Source organism: Porcisia hertigi, chromosome 34 (genome assembly GCF_017918235.1).
Source record: "Porcisia hertigi strain C119 chromosome 34, whole genome shotgun sequence".
NCBI classification, from domain to species: Eukaryota; Euglenozoa; class Kinetoplastea; order Trypanosomatida; family Trypanosomatidae; genus Porcisia; species Porcisia hertigi.
This window is the reverse complement of record NC_090593.1, coordinates 376,691-398,690: the sequence shown is the minus strand read 5'-3', so window position 1 is coordinate 398,690 and position 22,000 is coordinate 376,691. Positions and strand designations below refer to the sequence as shown.

Sequence of the window (22,000 nt, the reverse complement as noted above, 5' to 3'; positions counted from 1 at the left end):
TTTTTCCTTGCACGTTTCTGCGGGTGTGCTCGTCCCCGTTGCTGGCTGGCACCAGACTGAGCTCGAGCGGGTGTGGCACCTCACCCCACCCCCCGTTGCTGGTGATGCACTGCTTCCTGGCAGAGTGCCAGCAGATGTCGTTTTGTTTTTCCCCTCCCAGACAATGCGCGTGCGAGTTACTTTTCGCCATCTGCACCTCTCTCGGTGCGGCCACCCCTCTAGTGACTTTTTACAGAATTTCACCTCGTGTCTCTTCGCTCGTGTGTGATCGCACGCATGACACCAATGAAGATAAACAAAAGCGCGTGTAAAGTATTTTTGAAAGGGAAGAAAAGAGAGAGGCGGGGTAGGGGGGAAGGGGGGGGGGGCGAAGGCGAGGATTGGGTGGTAGGCGGCAATTCCGCGCACACCCACTCGCGCTCCCCCTTTTCGATTCACAGTCGTCGTGCGCTTCGATGGCCCTACTCCCTCGTCAATAACGGTGTGCCTCAAGTCATGCTCGGGTGCTCTCTCTCTCTCTGTCTGCCCCCCCCCGTCCCTTTTCGGTGGCAGCGCTCTCTTGGCGGCAGCGCCAGCTCCCCCGCACATCCGCGGAGACAAGGCTGTGGTCCATTTCCCTAGCGAATGCACGCACGCACGCACACGTAAAGGGGGGTGGGGAGCTGGACACAAAAACACCCACGACGAGAGTCCACCTCACTCCATCAGACAAACACGCGGAGGAGGGAGAGGAGGGAAAAGGGCAGAGAAGGGGCGTCGACGAGACAGGCAGGCACGGTGAAGACGAAGAGGGAGCCGGAGAGTTGGGCAGAGGGAAAAGGGACACATCGCACAGGAGAAGCCACCCAGGTGGTGGGAGACGGAGAATCGGGAGGGGGAGAGGGAAGAAGAGGGGGGGGGCATCCCGGAGAATAATAGCAACGACGAAAGGCACAAATCCGACAGCACAGACAGACGAACGTTGATACGTGCACAGAAGGAGGGAAGAGGAGGAGCGAGGGGGAACTGGCCAACAGGCTGCGTGCCCCCTCCCTTCCTCCCCCTCTCTCCTCCCTTCAGTCGCACTCCACAACATCATTCTCTTGTACAGAAGGTGGGCGTCGATGGATCAAATAAGAAAGAAAGAAGGAAAAGGATGTTGTCCCTCATAATAATAGGGGAGCGTAGAACACGTTTCGGAGAGGAGTAAACCAAAATAAGGGGAGGGGAGGAAGGAGGGGGGTGGGAATAAATGCGAAGATCGTGCCGTAAAATGAAGCGGTCCGACCCTGCGGTGTGCGACGTATGCGCACTCCTCGTACGGGTGACGTCCCCCGTGCCATGCGAACGGAAGAAAATCAAAAATAGGGAAGGGGGGAGCATCGATCGACTCTCCTCATCCATGTCCGTGTGCGCGCTCATCGCAAGCCCTGGCACCGCCCTATCCCCCGCACTCTCTTGGAAACCGCTGCTTATACGCTTGCTCACTCACTGCCCAGCGCGATCAGCTCACTTCCTCCCCCTGCGCCTGTTGCTCTCCAATCTACCTCCACCCACCCCACCCACTTCTTACCAGTCGAGAGAGCTGTGGTGTGTGCATGCCAAGTGTCAGGAAAACGCACCGCCGCCAACACAGCGTGCGAGAGGGGGGCGGACACCTGTGACCGATGCAGGGTGGGGCCCTACGCCTCTCGCCCTCGTCCCGGGCGCACCAGTGGCCTGCGTTCCTACTCGTCACTGGCTTCCCGTCGCCATGCCGGACACTCCTCCCTTGCCCCGCCCCCATCTCATTCACCGTTGGTTTGCCGGCCTGCAAGCCGGGCGTGCGGATGGAAGGAGGATTTCAGGTGGAGGCGAGTTGGGGAAGGGGGGCGGGGGGGAACAGGGAAGCTGCTGCTGGCGTCACGGTGTGCTCCTGACACTTCAAAGGCGCACGTGGCTGTACTATTGGAGGGGAGGGGGGACGCAAGAACATGAAGAGAGCACAAAGGGGGACACACATACACGCACTGCGAGGACAAGCGGACGGAACAGCCAGAGAGACGGGCGGTGTGCAGAATACTCGATATTCTCTGCCAGGTGCGATTTTACACCCCCTCGAAATAAAAAAGAGGCGGTCATCGCATGAGCCCAACGACGGCAACACGGGAAAAGGGAGAAACAAAACAAAACACAAACGGACAGTCACTAATAACGTAGCAGGGGAGAGAAAAGGAGTGTTATTAAAAGAGGAAGAGAGAGCGAGGGTGGCCCTCGAGATGTGCAGGAGAACCGCAGCGCACGCTGGCACGAGAGGGCAGTGATGGGGTAGGAGAGGGGCCGGAAAGAGGCGCATGTGAGCATCCGCAGCTCTCCAGCCCTCTCCACTCCCTGCTATCATGAGACCCGCGCCGCCACCCGGCTCGCCCCCCGACTTCCCGTGGTATCCTCCACACTCTCTCTCCCTCGACCTGGTCCTACTATTACGGGCCTGCACCCTCCCCCCCCTTACTACGCCACTCCCTAGCCTAGCACGGGAGCATTAAGACCACAATGTTGACCATATCCAGGCACCAGGCCACCACGAAGAGAGCGAAACCGGCACCGAGATCGAAGTCATCCTCGAACTTTGTGCAATCCTTGTTTTCGCCCCGGTGAAAGGCCTCAGCGATGATCGCCCAGGTGATGCACGCAGTGACAATGCCGATTATGTTCAGCACCAGGCAAGCCCAACGCAGGCCAGAGCAGCAGAACAGCCTGATGACGCCACAGGCTGCCGCCGCGCCGTACACGAAGATGGATATGATTGCAAATGCCTCAGCCGCACGGAAGCGGTGAAAACGGCGGGGACAGCTCAGCTTTAGGTCAGCGATCTTGACGTCGTAGGTGCGAGTACGGCAATCACATTTTCCGCCCCAAAGTGTGATGCAATAATGGGGGGAATCTCCGTTAGGTCTTGCGTGAAACATCGCTAGCGGGGTGCCAATCAGCACAACCAGAAATGCGATGGCCTGCACGATGGCATAGAGGACAGGGCTGATTCCCCACTTCATTTTTTCACTCAACGTGACCGTACAGAGCCTGAGATGGGTGAGGTGGCGGTGAAGGTGATCCGAGGGGAGAGAAATGGGGAGGAGAGGGAGACGCAGGGGACGTCGGGAAAGCGGAAGAGTGTCGATGCTTGGTGAGGGGATATGTTTGTTGCCATGTGCATACGCATTGACGTGGTTGTGCATGTGTGCGTGTTCGTTTTATGTTTTGAGGAGTGGGGGATGGGGAGTGGGGAGGGGGGAGAGGGGGGCATCACAGGTGTCAGCAGGCGTAGAAAGAGGGAAGGACAGAGAAGTGGAGAGAAACACGTGTGGCTGCGAGAGATGCGCAACGAGAGAGGGCACAGCATTGACGGACACACACGCGTGAGAGGCAAACGAGCAGAGCAAGCCGGCGGATGGGGGGAGATGGGGAAGGACATCGCCGCGGCAGCGAGGAGACAGGCACAAGGCACGAGAACCAGGCAAACGGTGCAGGGCGTATCGGCGGGCTCTGCCCGTTGCGCTTTCCTCCCATTGACGTTGTCGTGGGGAGCACTTCTGTGACGCCTCATGGGGAGGCGTGGGCCGGGCCGGGCTGAGGCGGGCGCGGCGGGAGCAGTGGAGGGACACCGCCGCGGGTGCCCCTAGAGCGACAATACCGCCCATCTCACACAGCAGCAGCAGCAACCTTAACCCGTCAATCCCATCGCCCACATGCCGGCTGCACACCGCTCATCGACCACAGACAACAACAGGAGAATCCATATTGACGACAGCGGCGGGAGACGAGACAAAGAAGCACACACACACACAAGCGATACCTGCACTGCGTATCCCATTCACTATGTCCTCCTCCTCCTCGAGGAGAAAAAGGTGGGAGATAAACGACTTGAACAAGAGGCGCCCACGCCGTTGTGCAAGCGGATTGCCATACCGCGCACAGACACGCGGACATTCAAGGGAGACAGTGAGGGGGGGAAGTCATAGACATCACGCAGCGCTTCACCGCGTTGCGTGACGAGAAAAGGGAGACGTAGAACACGCGAGGACGACGCGCTGCTCTGTTGTGGACAGGCTCGCTCTAAAGGGCGTCATGCGCGCATAAAATCAGGCGCAGACGCACACGCCAGGAATCGCACGCACGTACTCAGATACCGAAATCGAGGGGGTGACACCTTACGTCAGCCCTGATAGACAGACGAGCCTCGCTCCTCTCCGGTGCCCCCCCCCGTCCCCATCGCCACCCGCAACCGCCCGCCCCCCACCTCGTTTCCCCCACTTACACTCCATTGCAGTTTGAGACGCGCCGGTGTCTTCCACGACTTCGCATCATTCGTCAAGAGCGAAAAGAGAGAACATGAGGGGAGAGAGAGGCGGGAGGAGTGACGCGGAGAGGCGGCCTATCGAAAAGGTCTGCTTCGCCGGGACACGAAGGGAGTGGAGAAGACGGCGCACGTATTCTCTTGTCGTTTTCTCTTTGTCCGTCTCGTTCTCACATATATCTCTCTCTGTCTTACCTGGGTCGGCTAATACAATCAATAGAGCGGTCCTTGTCCTGCCACAGGTCTGGCCGCTGCATCATGATTTGCAAGGCGCCACCCGAGACGCTGAACATGCGCAGCATGCGCCACGCCGGGGTCGTGGAGGCCTCCATTGCACGCTGCAAGAGCGACAAGGCGATCAGCCACCGGTACCCACCAGCGCAGTAGACCGTCACATCGGGGAGAGAGAAGGCCTGCCGCACGGCAGAGAGTCCTGCGAGGAGCGCCAGGCTGTGTGTATCCTATCCATGTACGCGGCCGCCAGCCCTGGGGACCAATTATAGCGCCACTGCGACAGCGACGGCGATGCCGCAGCGGCGTCTCCGACTGCCATGGCGCACAATGCCGCCAGCCCGACATGAGCGCTGTGCGGATGCGAGCCGTTTTTCAACTCGTACGGCGTGCGCACGTCTCACACGACGCGCGTATCGGCCAGTTCGACTGCAGCGAGGCGCTCGTACGACATCAAGTGAGAGAGTGCGTCGCCGCGTTGTATCCAGTGCAGGGTGTGGCGAAGGAGCACATCAGCGGGCACACTGGTAGGCGGGTCGCATTGCAGCTCTCGCCACGGCAGCTTCGTCACAATCGCCGACCCGCCCTACCCCGAGTGTTCCACCGGTTATTCCGAGGGGCATGGCAAGTCGGCCAGAGTCAGGACATGTACACGACTCTCTGGGGACAGCGCTGAGAGACGTTGCAAGACCTCAGCACGCTGTTCCTCTGTCGCACATGGCAGCCGCAACTCTGCTTTCGACGCACCGTATGCCGCGCCCGGGAAACTCATCGGCACACTAACGGCGCCGCAGAGGTGCAGCGCGTGGTAGTCGGTGGCACTGCGCACGTCGACGAGGCTTACGTAGGACGAGAAGGAAGCGAGCTGCTGGCGAGGTGTACTCCACGAGTCACCGCGTGCGACGGCAGGGTCGAAGGTGTACCGCAGCGCTTGCTGCATATCAGCAGGAAACTCTGTCGCGCACGCTGCCCGGTGCTCAGACTGCAGTAGCGCAAGTAGCTGGCGCAGATGTGCCACGCGACTCGCGTCGAAGGACGGCGGGTGCGGCAGCGGTGGCAAACGCCGGCTGTCCTTGGCGAACGCCTCTGTCGTCGTGGCGAGTGTGCCAATAACCGTGCGGGAGTGCCTCATACGCGTGAGGTCGCCGAGATGCGCCGCCCAGTAGAGATCCGGCTGACTCGTCACGTTGCGGTACCCGCCGTGTGCGGGGAGCAGCACGACTCGCGGCAGAGCGTCGCAGTCAGCCACCACTCCCGTCGCCTCTCTCTCTCTCTCTTTGCTCATCGTAGCCGCGTCGGTGCGAGTCGTCTTGGCCGCACCACCGCTTTTCCCTCTCGGCCCGCTGCCAACAGCGCGCAGCGGCGCAAAGTAAGCATCGAGCACGTACCTCTTGAGCACACCGTGAGTGTGCACCAGGGCTGCATCGCGGTCGCCACCACTGCTGTTGATAAAGGCAAACGGCGGCACAGGTCCGCCTGTTGTCTCGCGGGGACAGAGAGACCACTGAAGCAGGTCCCAGCGGGGCGCCGCACCGGTGCTCCAGGGCACACCCATGCAAAGGCCCGCACGCACCTCGGAGAGGCACATCTCAACGAGTAGACGCTCCGGCGAGAGGGCTGGCACGCGCACAGTTCAGAGTCGCAGGCGAGGGCTGAGTTGCACGTCCTCCGCTGTGCCGGCAGGCGTGAGAGGAATTCCGGGGACGACACGGGCAGCCCAGAAGCGCCCGAGCAGTTTGGTCAGCCCAGACGCGCCGTCGACATAGCAGTGAGTGAAAATGATCCACCGCAGGGTCGCACCGATGCAGCCCAAGTCCGCGGAATACGCGCTGAGCGGCGCTGCCCGCGAGTCAACGATGGCCGCTGCCGCGACGGTGACCGTGGAGACACTCGCAGAAGTGCAGGAGGAGTCCGTTAGCAGGAACGAGCATGTGCGGCTCTCCCCCCCTCCTCCCCTTCACGTAGTGTCGCAGTACAAAGGTGTTAGCCGATGCAGGCACCGCCACCGGTGGGCTGGAGGAGGGGAGGGGAGGGGGGGCTGTTGTGCCTCATGGCGATCGGCAGGAAATGGAACCCCATGAAGTCCTCCAGACGCCGCACGGCTCGATCGTGGCAGTCGGTAGTGGGGGTGGCTCCACCGAGTGTCGTCGTCGCTGGGACATCAGTCCAGCACGGCTGGGAGGCAGCACCCGAGGGCGAGCCAAGCAGCGCGGTCGACACCACACGCCAGTGGTGCAGTCGCCGCGATTCCGGGGTTGCGCGCGCACCCGCTGAGGCGGATAAAAGCGCCCGACGAGAAGGTGGATCTTGTTGGCACACACCGCACTCTTCGGAGCAGTGAGCAGCGGGCCTGCAGCAGCGGTGGCGGTAGCGACGCAGTCACTGCAGAAGCGGCTGGTATCGGTGGCGGTAGCGACGCAGTCACTGCGTTACATCGCGCACGATTTCATCGTCCAGGCACCCGGCGACCTCCATTAGCACCGGACAAAATGGCATCGTGCGGCGGGCGGACAAAGAGAGATGGTGAGGGGGAAGAGAGAGAGATGAGGTAAACGGGTGAGGGGATAAAGACGAAGCGGGGCAAGCACAACACTGCACGTAGGTGTCTGGGTATGATGCGAGGGAAAAGGGGGTGGCGAAGCCACCAACAACAAAACAAGAATAATGTAGAACACAAAAGCAATACAACAACAACAACCCCAAAAAAAAAGTGTCGCCACCATCGGCTCTGCTCTGATGCGCTATATGATGTGTGAGTGACAACACTGTACACTCCCCACTTATGACCCACACCACTCGCGTGGTGCTACGCATAGTGCTACACGCGCACTACAGTAATGTCCATGCAGTCGCTTGAGCACGGCTCCTGTATCACGCGCTTTCCAGCCGTAGGTAGTGTGGACAGGGTGAGATACGCTTGAATCATTTTGACACTGCACCCATCATCGCGACTGTATAGACGTATTCAACGCCCCAGGTCGTTCCAACGAGACACCACCCAGGCGTGAGATCGCCGAGGTGGAGGGGGATACATCGCTCTGCGCTCCTTCCACCGCAAGCGTTCGCGTCTGTCACCACCAGAGACGATTCAGGGTGGGCAAGGGGGTAGCGAGTTGCTCGGCCTCTTCACAGCGTGAGTAGCGCACCTGCTGATCACCGGGCGCTCAGGTGTGCACAACCTCCCAACCTCACGCCATCAAGATTCCAGAAAGGTGGAAAAAAAATTCAGCGATTGAACGCCCACGGATGGGGAAGGAGTTGTGTGAACGTGTGGTGGTAGCTCCTTTTTTTTTTCGCGGGGGGGAACGAGAGAGAAAAACCTCTGCGTGTTCCAACGATCTATGATGCCAAGAGAAACTTTTAAAAAGCGAAAATGATGTAGAAAACATTCGAAGGGGAGAGCGTGTCGGTCGACCTGTGTGTGGGTGTGTGTATGGGAATGTGAGCCTTTACTTGTGTCCTCGACTCATCTCCATCCGAACCCCCCACCCTCCCCCTTTCCTTTTACCACCATCAGCAATCATGAAAATAAGAACACATGCAAGAGCAACCGTGAGGGACACTTTGAAAGGCGCCGCTGTGGTAAAGCACACACACACACACACACACAGAAAGAAAGAAAGAGATACAGATGTATGTTTCTACAAGGGCGGGCTGCACGAGAACACCAGAAGCAAAGAGCTGAGTGAGGAGGAAGTGCACCACATCGCATTGCAGAGGCAACACCTGTGGAGACTAGTAGTTCAGTGCCGTCGGTGTACACGTCTCACCACGTGGAACCGGTGACATGGGCAGCTCATCGAGTCTCGGCTCGCTGGGGAGCTGCACCATCGGGCGCTGTTGGTGCGGGGGTGACTGACTGTGCTGTTCATCATCCCTCTCTTCTCGCCCCAATGTCTTCTCCGTCGAAACGAGCCGATGGACATCCTTCTGAGTTGTTGTCAGGAGCCACACGGATGCCTCCATGAGCGCACTCACACACCGCAGTGAGTCCGCAGTGGTAGCGGTGGTGCCACTCAGCAAGAACGGGTCCTGCTGTTGCTCCTCCTGCAGACGACAAAAGCTTTCTGCGCTCTCCGTCCACCGCTGCATCGCCGAGGTGCTCGATAGCAACTGGAGGTCCTTGGAAGAAGGACGGAGGTACTGTAGAACTTGTCGTGCAGTGGGTCGCTGCTGTGGATCGCTGCGCAGCAACGCCACAACAAGCTCTACCAACTCGGCTGAATATCCGCGACGCTGCAGCATCTCCACCGGCACACGGCGGCGGATCGCTAGGAACTGATCACCGTTGCGGGGAAGAGGTTGGCCCGACATTATCTCGAATAGCGACATCCCCAGGGAAAACATATCACCAGCCTTGAAGTGCTGCTTCTCATTTAGCATGTCTGCACACAAGTACCTGCAGTCGCCTTCGTCAACACTTACCGTGCTGAGCTCATTACCTTCGCCCCAGCTGTTGAAGTCTGGAGCAGAGCCCAGTACGCCAGCACCGGCACCTGTGTGGAGAGCAGAGCCGCCGTTCGGGTTCGCATGCGCAAATCCTTCGCCCCTGCCAGCCCGTTGGCCTTGTGCTGGAGAGCCGTAGCCGTTCCGCGTCTCTGGCCGGGGTCGGCCTCTCTCGTCAAGCAACACACTGCAGCCGAAATCAGAAAGCTTATACGCGCCGTCCCTGTCGATAAGGATGTTGTCTGGCTTGAAGTCTACGTGCGCAATGTTGGCGCGGTGGAGTGCATCAAGGGCGATGCACGTATGGGCTAGAAACACTTTCACCTCCGTCTCCATCCAGGGTTCATTTCTCCTCTGCTTTTCGGTTGCGACAGACGCGACGGAGCCGCCCGGACAGTACTCCAGCTGCAGATACATGCGCGGCACCCGACCCTCCTCCCAGGCGGCAGAAAGCTGCACAACGTGCGGCAGCCCCCGCACCATGCCCATCACGGACCGTTCTCGGCGGTAGCGCCGCTCCATCTCCGGCACCCGAAGCGGCGGTGACACCTTCACGGCGACGTACTCGCCTGAACTTATCTCCTTGAACAAGGACACTGTGCCGAAAGAACCGCTGCCGAGGAGCCGCACTTCGTTGTACTCGTTCAGGATACGCCGTGCCAAGAAGTTGGAAGACTCCGTATCCGCCTGCGACATCTCAAGGACGTCCTGCGACGCGTGCAATAGCATCTGCGAGAAGGTGTTTGAGCCACCAATCTGCTGAGAAAGGGTTACAGGCGTGGCGTACTCTATGATAAGAGGAGAAACAGCGCCGATTCCGCCGTCGGCACCGCGGTGGAGACTCTTTGACGGTGACGGCTGCGACGGAAAGGCGTTGTAAACGTTGCCGTTGTGAGTAACGCTGGTCAAGCGACCGGCTCCCGTCTGCACGAAAGGCGTTGCAGGGGTATCGTCGAGGTCCAGTGCGCTGAATTGAGACAAAACGTCTGCGGAGCGCTTCCGGCTGCCCTCGTGGCGATGGAACTTGAAGGACGATGGAAGAGGAGCAGTGCCGACGGCCGACGAAGCTGCACGTGAAGCCGACGCGCATGTGTTGTTTGCCGTCGGATTGTGACCGAGCCCTCGAAGTGGCACAGCAACGCGCCGCGAAGGCTTTGGCGACGCACCACCTCCCGCCACGGCGCCGGTGGAGGCTGTAGCAAAAACACCTGGAGCTTGGGCTCCAGTGCTGGCGGCAGTGCAGGAGGACAGTCGACCATCGGCGCTGATGCCCCCGGTTGGAAGAATAGCCCTCCCACCCACTCCCCCCCTGTGGATCGTGCGACGCTGCTTTGCTGGTGTCGGCGGCTCAGCGACGAGAACGGTGTCGCCAAAGTTGGCAGGCGTCGCAGGTGAAGAAGGAGCGGCATGGCCGCTCCTGCTCTCCTCACCTGACGACCGTGCCCACTGGCCCTGTGGCCCACTCCGCATCGACGACGCATACGAAGCCTCAAGGCTGGCGGGCCCCGTCATAAACGAAGACTGTTGCAGATCTCGGCAACCACTGTTACGACCCACAGCCCTCGACGCTCCTATCGCGTCGCTACCATTGCCCGAGTAACCTCTGTGCATGCGTGGACCGTTCGCAGCTGACGCAGGGCCGTGCGCCTTGGTGGATGCCGCCGGGAAACGATCGAAGGTGTCTAGGCCAATGACTAAGCCCTGACCCGCTGGAGTGTGCAATGTTTCTGTGGTCGCGGCAGTCGGGGTAGATGAACTAGCAAGGGGCGTGTACGGAGCGGTTCCGCCACCAGTAAGGTAGGCTGACGGCGGCGTCGCACCCACAGCACCCCATGGAGGCCCCAGCTGCGAGGCCTGAGGTGTAGCCAACGGCAGTGAAGCAACGTGCGTGCGCCGCAGAAGGGGGGCCCTCGGCGTTGCGGGGGGGAGATGCTGAAAAAGAGGCTCCTCATTGCTGTCAGACTCGCAGGGCACAGGAATGTTAAGCACAGCCCCGGGTGCCTGCGAATCCTCGATCTGAGGCTGCTGCACCAGCACTGGTGAAGACGACCGCCGATGCAGTGGTGGCGGCGTCGGCAGCCGCGCGGAGCTGTAGTAAAAAACTGCATTGGTCGTAGTTGTTGTTGCCATCGAAGATGGACCGCTCCCGGCACAAGAGCTGTCGGCAGTCTTGCCTAGCGCATCGTTGACGCTAGTTGTCACCTCGGTGGTGCCGGTGTATGTGTGAGGCTGGGAGCTGGTCAGAGGCCCCACTTGTGCCGAGGGCAGCAGCGTTACGGCCACCGACGAATTCTCGTCGTCGATCTTGACACGCATGTGTGGAAGTCTTATCCGCTGAATAAGGAGAGGTGCACCGGCCAGAAAATCTATTCTATTTGCATTCAACTCTCTCTTTTTTTATCCGTCGTATGGCGCCTCACACCCGTCATCCCACCGTATACATGTACGCAGCGACACAAACGTGTGAGCAGCAGCAGCAGCAGCAGGGAGTAAGGGCTGGGAAAAAAGAAGGAGCTGAGAAAATCGCGCGCTCGTACGGAAAAAAAAAGATCCAATTGGCACGGCACAAAAAAATCTATCGTAACATACAGACAGGCAGAAGGAAAGAAGAGAAATATATGTGTGTTTGAGTGTGTTTGTGTAGGCGAGAGGGGGGGAGAGGGGGGAGCACACATGCACAATGATTTCTCTGCGACACTCCACTGAAAAATAAAGTATGATGCTCAACAGATACAGAATGTCTTCGCTTTATAGCCACTCGCCCTCCCAAAAAAAAAAAGAGGAATACAGAGAAGCTAAATGCTTCGTGTGCGTGCGTGCAAGTGTACGCGCACCTGTAGACCTATCTATGTGTTAGGGGAGGAGAGGGGAGGAGAGGGGAGGAGAATTAGAACGGCTGTCTTTTGTATTCAGATGGTTCTACGTTGGCACCTCTCTTTTCTTTTCCCTGTCAAATAGGTGCACGTTTGAGAACAAGAAGTCGCTATTAGGATCCGAAGGCGAACGAGAAGGGGTGCGTGATGATGGGCTTTTTGGTATGTACTGTGCACTGGGAGCGTCTCGGGCTAGCATGAGAGTGTGTGGCAAAGCGCGCCTTCAGAATAAATGGAGCCCCGCGTCACCTTTTTTGATCAATATGATGTACGACTCTCGTCACAGGAAAAAAAGCGAATTCCAAAGTTTTCCTCTTCTGTGAAGCGGAGAAATATATATATGTATGTATATAAATGGCGTGTGGCGATGTAGAGGAGCAGTGATCCAAAAGGCAAACGGAAAGGGTCGAAAGAAGAATAAAACAACGATGAAATATTTTTTTTCAAGGAGAAACGTGTTCGAACCCCGCATACGACAAAATTGTAGAGCAGTACAAAACACTGAGACGGTCTCTCCTCGGCGTGTGTGCGCTGTGAGCGTGCGCTACCACGTGATGAAGTGATTCACAGTGCGCTCTTGCGCCTAACTCGAAGATGAGGCCAGGATTGGGGGGGGGGGGGGGGCCGCCGTCGTGTACGGCGACGTGCATTTCCCGCATGCACAACGCGGAGGAAAAAGAGCGCAAAAGTGGAGGAGAGGGCGAAGCAACGGGGCATTAATAGAGAGAGTTGATGAGAATTAGAGGAAAAAAGCAAAACTAGAGGCCGCGCACACACGCGCGCACCACTCCCACCCCCCCCCACACACACACACCGTCATTTCAGGTGTCAGAAGACGTTTCACTGACAGGAAAGGTTTGCCGGCCAGTTGTGCGACATACGCGAGAGAGGGAGGGAAAGAGGGAGGCCGCTCCCGCTGTATTTCAATCCCGACTCTGGGTGCGCAAAAGTACGCCAACCCCCCAGAAAAAGGGGGGAGAGAGACCATACTGAATAGTCTGTGACACAAAGCGCGCCCTCTTTCTCTTCTCCCCCCCCCGCCCGCCCACCATTGTACGCATCGGCGTGCGTACTATAATTCAAGGCCCAGCACACGCACACTGCGTCGCCATGCTTCATGTATTGCCACGTCGGCAACTCTCCCTCCAGCGTTCTGATACCGCCCTGGCTTTGTTTGCTTTTGCTCTTAGGATGTGATCGCGCCCTCTCTTCTTCACAGCACCGCTGCGTACAACAGAAGAAGAACACAAAAAAGGAAGCGGAGGCCAGCGAGAAAGCCTCGACGGTGATGGCAAACACAAGCTGACCAAACACAACACACACAAAAAAACACCGTCGGTCAGGAAAAAAAAGGACATTTTTTTTCCTTGCGGCTGCCAATGAGGCGACAAGGGAGATGATATGCCACCGTCCACTGCATAACGTATCTGCGTCCGTCGATGTGAATCATTGGCGAGGGAGTGACGGTCTCTCTGCGCCAAGCTATGCGCTCTCAAAAAAAAAAAAAGACGACACTACAAACCAAATGACGAGCCCCCCCCCCCATGCATGGGGGGGGGGGGGGGGTGACCCCGGCCACCCCGAAACCGTGAGTTCCCCCACCCCTTACCACCACCACCCCCTCACCCGCATCTCGAATGCGCAGTGTTGGGCACACTAATGCTGGATATCTTTACGGGACTGCTGCTGCATCATTTCCAATCGCATCCTCTCATACTGGTCGCGTTGGTATTGCTCATAGAGGCTGTTGAAGTGCAGGAACTCCTTCTTGGCGTAGCCAGCGTAGAGAATGGCGAACTCTTCTACGCACATGCGCTCCTCCTGTGTGAGTTCGTACCCGTCATCCTTGCCCTTCGAGGATGGCACGACGCACTTCACGAAAGCGCGGTGCACAATACGATGACGCGCCTCTTGGTACTTGAGAAATTGTTCAGCCGTGATGGTGTCCTTAGCGACCGCCGCACCGTTCGATTGGCCCATGTTTTTTTTTATTTTCTCACCGCTGGCGGGGAAGGGGGAGAGGGGGAGGGGGAGGGGGAGGGGGGGGCCGTTTGCCTGTTGCAGCGAGGCTCTGAAAGCCCTTCCTCCAATCTGATGATAAAACGTTTATGTGCGTGCGTGTATCTCAGCGTCTGCTCACACCCACGTGATTAAATCCTCTGACAATTTTTTTTACTGAGCAAAACTTGGAAAAAAAAGAGAGCAGTAGTGGACTTCGGCCTCTCTTGCCCTTGTAGAGAACAGATATATCAGTCAAGTCCCTGTGTGTGTGAATGTATGTATGTATGTGTGTGCGTATGTGCTATCCCGTGTAATACAAAGTGGTGAGAAGCGCGCCTTGGGAAACCAAAGAAGCAAAGGTCAACCAACTAGCTCCGCATACGAGCGCACATGTACCAACAACTCTCTCTCTTCACACAAGCCAAGGGGGCTGATGCCCGTGAGTAACAAATGGCGCGTCAAGGAATGAACAAGCATGGGTGCGAAGAGACACCAATATCGAGGCAAGGGTGACGAGAGAAAATTAGGGGCGGAATGGATAGAAAGAAAAAGTAAAGACGATGGACCATCACAACTCTGTGCTCCTGTATCGTTTCTTCAAGAGATGGCACGCATATCGACGAGCTAAGGGGGGTGGGGGAGGGGGAGGGGGATGGTGGGGGATGGGCAGTGACTCGTATCATACCGCAGGCCTGGGGAGAATCTTTGGCCGAGGCGTATACGGCGCAGAATCCGGGCACTAAGTTATGATCTTGTCATCGAGCGCTGTGTGTGTATGTGTGTGTGTGTGTGTGTGTGCGTGCGCATATACGTGGGAACGCATCTATGGATTTGAGGCCACTTTATACGAGGCATTCGAACTCACAGAAGGCTTCGTGTACTGTCTTTGTGTCGTGCAAACCGCGGCAGCGCACCTGTAGCGTTGCCCCCGCCGGTAACAAAAGATGGGCTGTGAGGGTGTTCGTGTGCAGCTGCGCTGGCTCGCAGCAGGGCCGCGGGCGCTGAGTCGTCTCGGTGATGTCACCGTGGCTGCGACGCTGCGCGGGTGATCCGCCACGGGAGGCAGAAGCGGGCGTGTGCCTTCGGCTGTCGGAAGTGAAACGGTTGGTGGTGCCTGCGGAAGCACAGGCGCAGGGTGATTTGTCAAGCGCAGCCCGCCACGGTGAGGCAGCCCCAGCAGAAAAGGTGACGTCGTGCGCGTAAAGAAGCGTGTGCGTGACCTCTTCACGCATGCCTGCCACAGCGACACCGTTCATCCACAGCGTCAGCGCACCACCGCAGTTGTGGTGCCGGCAGCTGGACTCTCCCCGCCCTGCCCCACTGCATAAGCTTGCTGATGCACAGTAACGCACGAGGCACACACGCACCATGTAAATGCCAGCTCTCTCCACGACCATTGTTGGAATATCACGCCAGCTGACGAGAGACGAAGTCCACGTCATCCAGCCTATTCGAGCATCACCGATGCTGCCGCTCGTATTCTTTTCTACAGTCTGCTCCATCTCGCGTAAGTGGCGCCGATAGGTCGCCCATGAGCCTAGACAGTACCAGCAGTCGGTACGGCCATCAAATGCGTGACACTCCGTCCAAGGAAGCGCTGGACTTACCCCGCCCGGGGCCGTCTGAAGTCTTGATTTGGACAGTGTCGCGGCAGTGAGGCCGGCCTCCGCGCGGCGGACCGCAGTGGAGAAGTGACTCTGTGCATCCCCTGACCAGTACCACCGAAGTCGGCGGCCGCTAGCTGGCAGCGCAGACGGGAAAGCGGCGGCGCTCGCGCCACTCGGTGCACGCCTAGGGTGAGGCGAGCACTCGACAGAGTCCTTTACTCGAGAAAATGAATGGGGCGCCCAGAGGCAAAACGGCCGTAGCACACTTCCACGAGTGGCGCTCATCATGTCCCCCCCAGTATTTCCCTCCACGCCACTGTTCGCTACATCAGAGCGAGCGCCTTTGGATGATAGGTGTGATCGGTGACGATATGGGGAACGGCTGGTGCCACTGCCATCTCGGCCTTTACCGACGTCACAGAAGAGGTCTTCGCCCTGGTGCAGTGCCGCTGGCACAGACTGCAGAAAATGGCGCCATTGCCGTCGCAGTCGCTGAACCTCTCGCATCATCTTTTGTGTGCCGGGGGAAACGGCAGCAGTCGCTGAAGCCAGCCCTCGAGGAATGGAGGGCGTTGTGAACGCAGGACCACCTGTTGTGACAGTTTTGACTCCTCGCCCAAACTCCCTGGGCTGACAAGGCAAAGATGCTGTTGAATATGCAAATGATGATGATGATGAGGCGGAACTGAGAGACGAGGCGGAAGCGCGGCGGTGACGCGGTAAAGCAACCGCGTCATCATCGCCAACGTAATGCTTATCCCTAACTGTCGAAGTGGAAGAGTCAGATGAGCCGCTACTTGAGCGCATTTGACGGTGGGAATGGGCTAAGTGTGGGCGTGACAGCGCCGTATGCAGCCGGCGCCGGAGCTGCCGCAGTTGCTGCCGAAGCGGGGCTACGCGAGCCTCCATGGCCTCTTCACACCTCGCCTTGGCTACCTCCGACATTTGAAGATCCAACTGCTGCCGCGGCAGCTGCTGTTGAGCCTCAAGAAAAGCCAAACGCCTATTCATATCGCTCACCTCCTCCTGGTGTGCAGCGGTATCCAGGCGATAGCGCTCCTCCTTGACCTCACGATCTCGCACGAGGACAGCTGTGCTCTGCTGAAGCTGCTGCACCGCATTCTCCAGCTGCCGCATTCGCTCAGATTGCGTCTGCATCGTAGCCGCCAGCAGCTTCACCGCGTGCATGACACAAGGTTGCACGTTCAGCCATTTTTTCCCCCTATGTTGCTCCGTCTCACAGATGTCCCGCAGCACATTTTGGAGATGCGAGACCGCGTTTTGCATATGGTCCAACTCACTATAATGTGAGGTAAAGGCCATGCAGCCGTTGACCTCGACTGGGGTTGATGCTGAGAAGGGTGGCGCAGTGGGCGCAGAAGACACTGGAACGTAAGAGGTGGAGGAGTAAGCGGAGGGCGGCTGCAGTGGCTGTAGGGGAGCAGCCGTTGCCGCCGAGGTGGTGGGGTAGACGTCACAAGGTGGTGGTAGTGGGGTAGAGGAAGAAGACTGTGGACGATGCGTCACACCAAACCGCCATGCTGCGAAGTCGCTCATGTTTTGTGTGATTCCTTGATAGAAGCGGGTACCAATATGTCTTTTTCTCTCCCCCTCCCCCCTCCCCTTCCAATCAGATTATGAATGGGGTTCTCTATGAGTGTGCCAACTCCACAACTGTGATGTGGTGTGTGTGTGTGTGTGTGTGTGAATTGGAGGGGGTACGCAGCAGTTGCAAATGACAGAAACGTTCTTGTCGGTGGATGTATCCGAAGGACAAAGAGCAAACCAAATCGCACAGGAAAAAAAAACTCTGCGTTGCCCGATGGGTGGAGCGGCGGCGGCAAAGGGGAGACAGCGAAAAGACCAGCAAAACGACTCTTCAAGGCTTTCGGACCTCACTTGAGTGTATGGTAGCCAAGCTGTTGATTATCTCCCTTCCATCAGGCCCTACCCCCCCCCCGAATGACAACCCTGCGGCTTCAAAGTACGGTGAATGGGAAGAAAGACAAAATGTGAGAAGGGGGCGGCCGGTTCTTTTCACGTCTGCAGGTGGGCGCATACACGCGCACCAACGCAGTGGGAAACTGACTGGGAGAAAGAAGAAAAAAAAAAAACAAAGAGGTGATTGGTGCGCGCCAAAGAAGTCTGTCAATCGGTGTGGCTATTTTTGAAAAAGGGCACCGATAAAAGAAAACACATATATGTGTGTGTATGTGTGTATTTCAATGGTCTTCAGACCCCTCTCTCCCTCCCTTCGCGCAAACAATGTGAGAAAATGGGGAAAAACGAGCAGAAGCGCACAGAGAAAAAAAAAAGTGGAAGGACAGACGCAAGCGAAATCATAGAAACGCCCACCAAAATAAGGCCGAGACCGTTTTTTTTTTCTGAGCGAGTCCTCCGACGGGAATATACTCGTCACGCCGGACGGTGCGCACACCCTCCGAGAAAACCAACCAGTCCCCCTCAGCAGATAAAGGGAAACAAGGTTAACGTGATGGAGTGGGGGAGGGGGGGGGGAGTGATCCCATAAGATTTGAGGAAACGAAGAAAAGAGTTGCGTGCATCATCCTTCTCCTGAACCCCATCATCCTGTACACAAGTGTGCCCAAGAGCAAGGTTACGTAACGTCCACACGCACACAGAGTACTTCTGCCTTTGCGTTGTGGCGTGTGTGTGTGTGTGATGTGACTCACACACCACGACGAGCCTGGTGATGCCTTGCCGTTGTTACTGGCTCCATTTTTCTTTCTATCCTCTTCCGTTCCTAAGAAGAAGCTCTCTGACTTGTATCCATATGCGTGCTTGTGTGTGTGTAACGTTTAACCTATACTTCAACTACTATGAAAAGAGGCGGGGCGGGGGGAGGGGGAGGGGGAGGGGGTGAAGACTCGGTGAACGCATAAAACAGGAAACAAACAGCGCGAAGACGAAACAGGGAATGAACCCTGCCCAGATGGTGTGTTGTTATGGTGTCCATAACGAGAAAATGACCAACACACATATTGCACAGAAGTGATCTCCCGCCGCCTCACTCTCTTTTCTCGCTCTGCAGCGTCTCCGTATCCCACAGTGATGGCAACGACCTCCTCTTCCGCTGCATTCATCGCTTACCACACCGCTCTCTCTAGCATCCCCTTTTTACTTCCCTCCACGCTCACATGATGTTCGAGTCCTTTCTTCTGATCCCTCGACCGCATTCGCAGCAACCCTTAAATTTGGGGGGAGGGAGAGGGGGGGGGGGGTAACAGCAGCAGGCAGTGCCAAAGCGCTGCGAAATCGGCTCCCCCCCCCACCCACCCATCCGCCCCATCCGCCCCTATTTGCACCACGCTCCCGCCCACCCGCTCTGGTTTTATGCGTCCCTATGTCGCTGTTAAAAGGTACGAGAGATAGCATCGGTAATGTGGGAAGCCTCCAGCTCTGTGCTCCACTGCGTGTAGGTCTCATCAAGCACACGGCGCAGCTTCTGCTCGGACCGCTTCTCTTGGATGAAATGGATGACCGGCAGCTTGTTGTACACAAAAGATGGGACAATCATGTCGGCCCACAGCACGGGCAGCCAGAAGAAAAATGAGTACCACCACACACACGTCCACGAGGCGAGGTACCACACGCTCATCGGCTCCAAATGGCGACGAGACTCCACAAGAGAGGGTTGCGCCACTGCCTTCGACTCGACCAGCTTGGCTATGGATCCGCCGTTGCGACGGAGGGTGTTGCTGCAGACCCGACGCATCATTTCCTTGTCGTTGGAGGAGAGAAGGTGGAGTCGGCCAGAAAGAAAGAAAAAGAGGGTGTGAAGGAGGATTCCCGCGCGAGAGAAAGAGAGAGAGAACCACGTGTAGTTCAACCTTTGTATGGGAAAAAAAGGAGAAGGGAAGGGGAAAGGAGGCACACACACGAAAAAAAAAGCAATCACGTGAACAGCACCCAAGAGCGAAGAGGGAGAGGGGGAGGGGGGAGAGGGGGGGGGGCAGAGAGAGGGGATGAGAGAGTGAACAGTGTGCGACGGACGCGAAAAGAGAAAGAAAGCAGTGGGAGAAGTCTGCCCTTGCTTGCAAGTCCGCAGGGGCTCATGGAGGGTGCAGTCAGCAAGAGCAGAAAGGGTGTAACGGCATAAGGCGTAGCACAAGCCTCCGAGGAAGCAGTCAACTTGCCAAAAGTGTTCTGCCGGGGGGAGGGAGGGAGTAGTAAGGGGAACAGGGGGTTGAGATGAGATCACGATTGTTTTTCTTTCTGTAATTTATGTCTGCTCCTGGCAAATGAGAGTTCATTCACGTAGAAAGAGCACATGGCGCGTGTGTGTAGAGTGGAGGGGAGGGAGGGGGGAACATGAGCACAAGCACAAAGACGCATATAAAAAAAAGCACAGCAGCAGCAGCAGAGGCTCTGCCACAAAGAGAAGGCGAACGGGGAGGGAGAGGAAGAGCAGAAAAACATAACCGAAGTTACGGGTGGGGGGGAGGGAGGGGGGGGGGAAGAAAAAAACTGAGCTGATAAGCAACAACAAGCGTGGTTGTTACTCGGAGAGGGGTAGGGGGAGCAGCAGTGCACTGATAGGAGGATCCGTCTCTCTCCCACCGCTTTCCTCCTCTTCCCTTCCTCGACTACATGTGCAGATGGCGCCGTCGCGCCCAATCCCTGAGATTGTAAAAACAGACATTCTTTTCCTTCGACTGAGCCTAACAAAAATGTGACGAAAAGAAACCCATGAGAAATTTTCTCCCTCTCTCCCCTCTGTCTATCGCCTCTCCCCCTCTCCCCCCCCCCTCCCCCCTCCCCCCTCCCCCGCTGCCTCTGCCGTTCTTCTCAATTTACTCTTGAAGATCCTGACGGCACTCTACGACAAGGTGCGACGACAGAGCAGGAGGGAAATAAAAACAGTAAATTTGAACAGCTATCTTCCTATATCTTTTTCCCCTTGGGAGACGAACAAACATCGCCTAGGGATGGATGTCGGCTGCACTGAGTCACATCAGCTGCCGCAGGAGACCCAAGCCGAGAGCGAGCAACACAATAAGGGAAGCGTAGCGGCGCCAATGCAGATGGCCGCCCTGTTGGGCTATGGCACCAGAAGCGCTCTTGTGATGGCTCTGCCGATGTAGACAGGGCGACTCGGGAGCAGCTGCAACGGCTGCCGTCTTATTGTTGGGAGCTTCAGTGCTTCCTCTACCAGACGGTTTCTCCTTTGAAACGGCGGCTCTCTCGCCTGGTGCTACACACTCCTGTGTAGCTGTTTCTGGTTTCCAGTCAGCTGGTGCGTCTTCATGGTCAGCTATCTCCTCATCTCTATCGCTGCTACTCCTGCCTTCATCCCCCGGAGTAACGCCAACATTCTCAATGAACTTCATATCCGCGGCAAAGGCGTCGGGCAATACGCGCTTGTAGACCGCTTGCAGGCGATTCACATTGTACAGCCTGCTGTCCGCCGCGTACTTGCGCCGCTCCTCAGCACTGGCGTTCACCGACCCGGTTGTCGGCTCTTCTGACGCAAAGAAAGACACGAGTGCGATCAAGATGGTGCGGAGACCCCACATCGGGGACCAGCTCTCGGGGTGGTACGAGCTGTTGGACAGGCAAATCTTCATTCCTGTCGCCAGCCGTCCGCTAGGGGTGCACATCTGCACACTAGGTGGCTTAAATGGGTAGTCGAACGGAATCTCAAGGAACCCCACATAACGGCCGCCCTCGTACGGCGTATCGACGGGTCCATGCATCACAAAGTAACAGCGCAGCATGTTCTGAGGATCAGCGCCCACCTGGAACGAGAGCCCCTTCTCCATGTTGAGCTTGTGTAGCTCAATCTGGAGGCGTTTTAAGCAATGTGAAGTGGGAGTTGTCATTAATGAGGGCTAGGGGAAAACAAACAAATCGGAAACAGTTTTATGGGAGGGGATATGCGGACTGCAACGTGCGCTGACGCACATCCAAGGGAGCTTAAACAGAAAAGTTTGGAGAAAAGAGAATTTCTGGAAAGTGTGACAGTCAGGGCGTACCGATATCCATTACGCGATAACCTCCGGGGCTCCCCTCGCTTGCCCAATCACGATGCGTTCAAACAGGGATAGACAACAATGGTGTGCAGCCTAGAGCAGAGCGAAACGACACAGGGCGCAGCATACGCAGTTCCTCCTCACCCCCACCCCAACTCTGTTCCTCAAAGTACAACAATCACGCGAAACAAAAGAAATGCACTAAGGGGTGGCGCACTCATCACAGCAGAGACGCTCGACCAAGTCACAGCGGATTGTACTAGCGTGTAGGTGAATGGACAGGCGGGCCACGACACACCCGAAATGACACCTCGAAGGGGAAATGGCGTCTCCCTCTTCCCCCCCTCCCCTCCTCCCCGATCGGTGTCTCCGACGCACAATACACACTTTAGCCACAGACAGACACACACACAACACACACAGGCACCCTACCCCGCCAAGTCACAGACCCATCGGGCGGGGCGCACCGCGGCCGTGCGCCCACGCGCTGCACCAATGCCCACACAGTCTTCTGGGCACGGCCTCCACACCACACCC

At 57.4% G+C, this 22,000-nt stretch overlaps 7 protein-coding genes across 7 annotated transcripts; all 7 read right to left on the bottom strand.

Moving 5' to 3' along the window:
• Nucleotides 1–4,703: 4,703 nt before the first annotated feature.
• Nucleotides 4,704–4,865, bottom strand: JKF63_01691 (uncharacterized protein; the record flags this gene model as incomplete). Its single annotated transcript, XM_067897737.1, has 1 exon — nt 4,704–4,865. One exon carries the CDS (start codon nt 4,863–4,865, stop codon nt 4,704–4,706), a length of 162 nt encoding a protein of 53 aa, XP_067753894.1.
• Nucleotides 4,866–5,150: 285 nt separating this feature from the next.
• Nucleotides 5,151–6,098, bottom strand: JKF63_01690 (uncharacterized protein; the record flags this gene model as incomplete). The annotated part of the gene is made up of 1 exon (XM_067897736.1): nt 5,151–6,098. The coding sequence occupies one exon, from the start codon at nt 6,096–6,098 to the stop codon at nt 5,151–5,153; it is 948 nt and encodes a 315-aa protein (XP_067753893.1).
• A 2,180-nt stretch (nt 6,099–8,278) lies between these two features.
• On the bottom strand, nt 8,279–11,305 carry JKF63_01689 (uncharacterized protein; the record flags this gene model as incomplete). The annotated part of the gene is made up of 1 exon (XM_067897735.1): nt 8,279–11,305. One exon carries the CDS (start codon nt 11,303–11,305, stop codon nt 8,279–8,281), a length of 3,027 nt encoding a protein of 1,008 aa, XP_067753892.1.
• A 2,213-nt stretch (nt 11,306–13,518) lies between these two features.
• On the bottom strand, nt 13,519–13,842 carry JKF63_01688 (uncharacterized protein; the record flags this gene model as incomplete). Its single annotated transcript, XM_067897734.1, has 1 exon — nt 13,519–13,842. The coding sequence occupies one exon, from the start codon at nt 13,840–13,842 to the stop codon at nt 13,519–13,521; it is 324 nt and encodes a 107-aa protein (XP_067753891.1).
• An 863-nt stretch (nt 13,843–14,705) lies between these two features.
• Nucleotides 14,706–17,027, bottom strand: JKF63_01687 (uncharacterized protein; the record flags this gene model as incomplete). Its single annotated transcript, XM_067897733.1, has 1 exon — nt 14,706–17,027. One exon carries the CDS (start codon nt 17,025–17,027, stop codon nt 14,706–14,708), a length of 2,322 nt encoding a protein of 773 aa, XP_067753890.1.
• Nucleotides 17,028–18,843: 1,816 nt separating this feature from the next.
• JKF63_01686 (uncharacterized protein) lies at nt 18,844–19,209 on the bottom strand (the record flags this gene model as incomplete). Its single annotated transcript, XM_067897732.1, has 1 exon — nt 18,844–19,209. The coding sequence occupies one exon, from the start codon at nt 19,207–19,209 to the stop codon at nt 18,844–18,846; it is 366 nt and encodes a 121-aa protein (XP_067753889.1).
• Nucleotides 19,210–20,440: 1,231 nt separating this feature from the next.
• Nucleotides 20,441–21,313, bottom strand: JKF63_01685 (uncharacterized protein; the record flags this gene model as incomplete). Its single annotated transcript, XM_067897731.1, has 1 exon — nt 20,441–21,313. The coding sequence occupies one exon, from the start codon at nt 21,311–21,313 to the stop codon at nt 20,441–20,443; it is 873 nt and encodes a 290-aa protein (XP_067753888.1).
• Between the last annotated feature and the right edge of the window lie 687 nt (nt 21,314–22,000).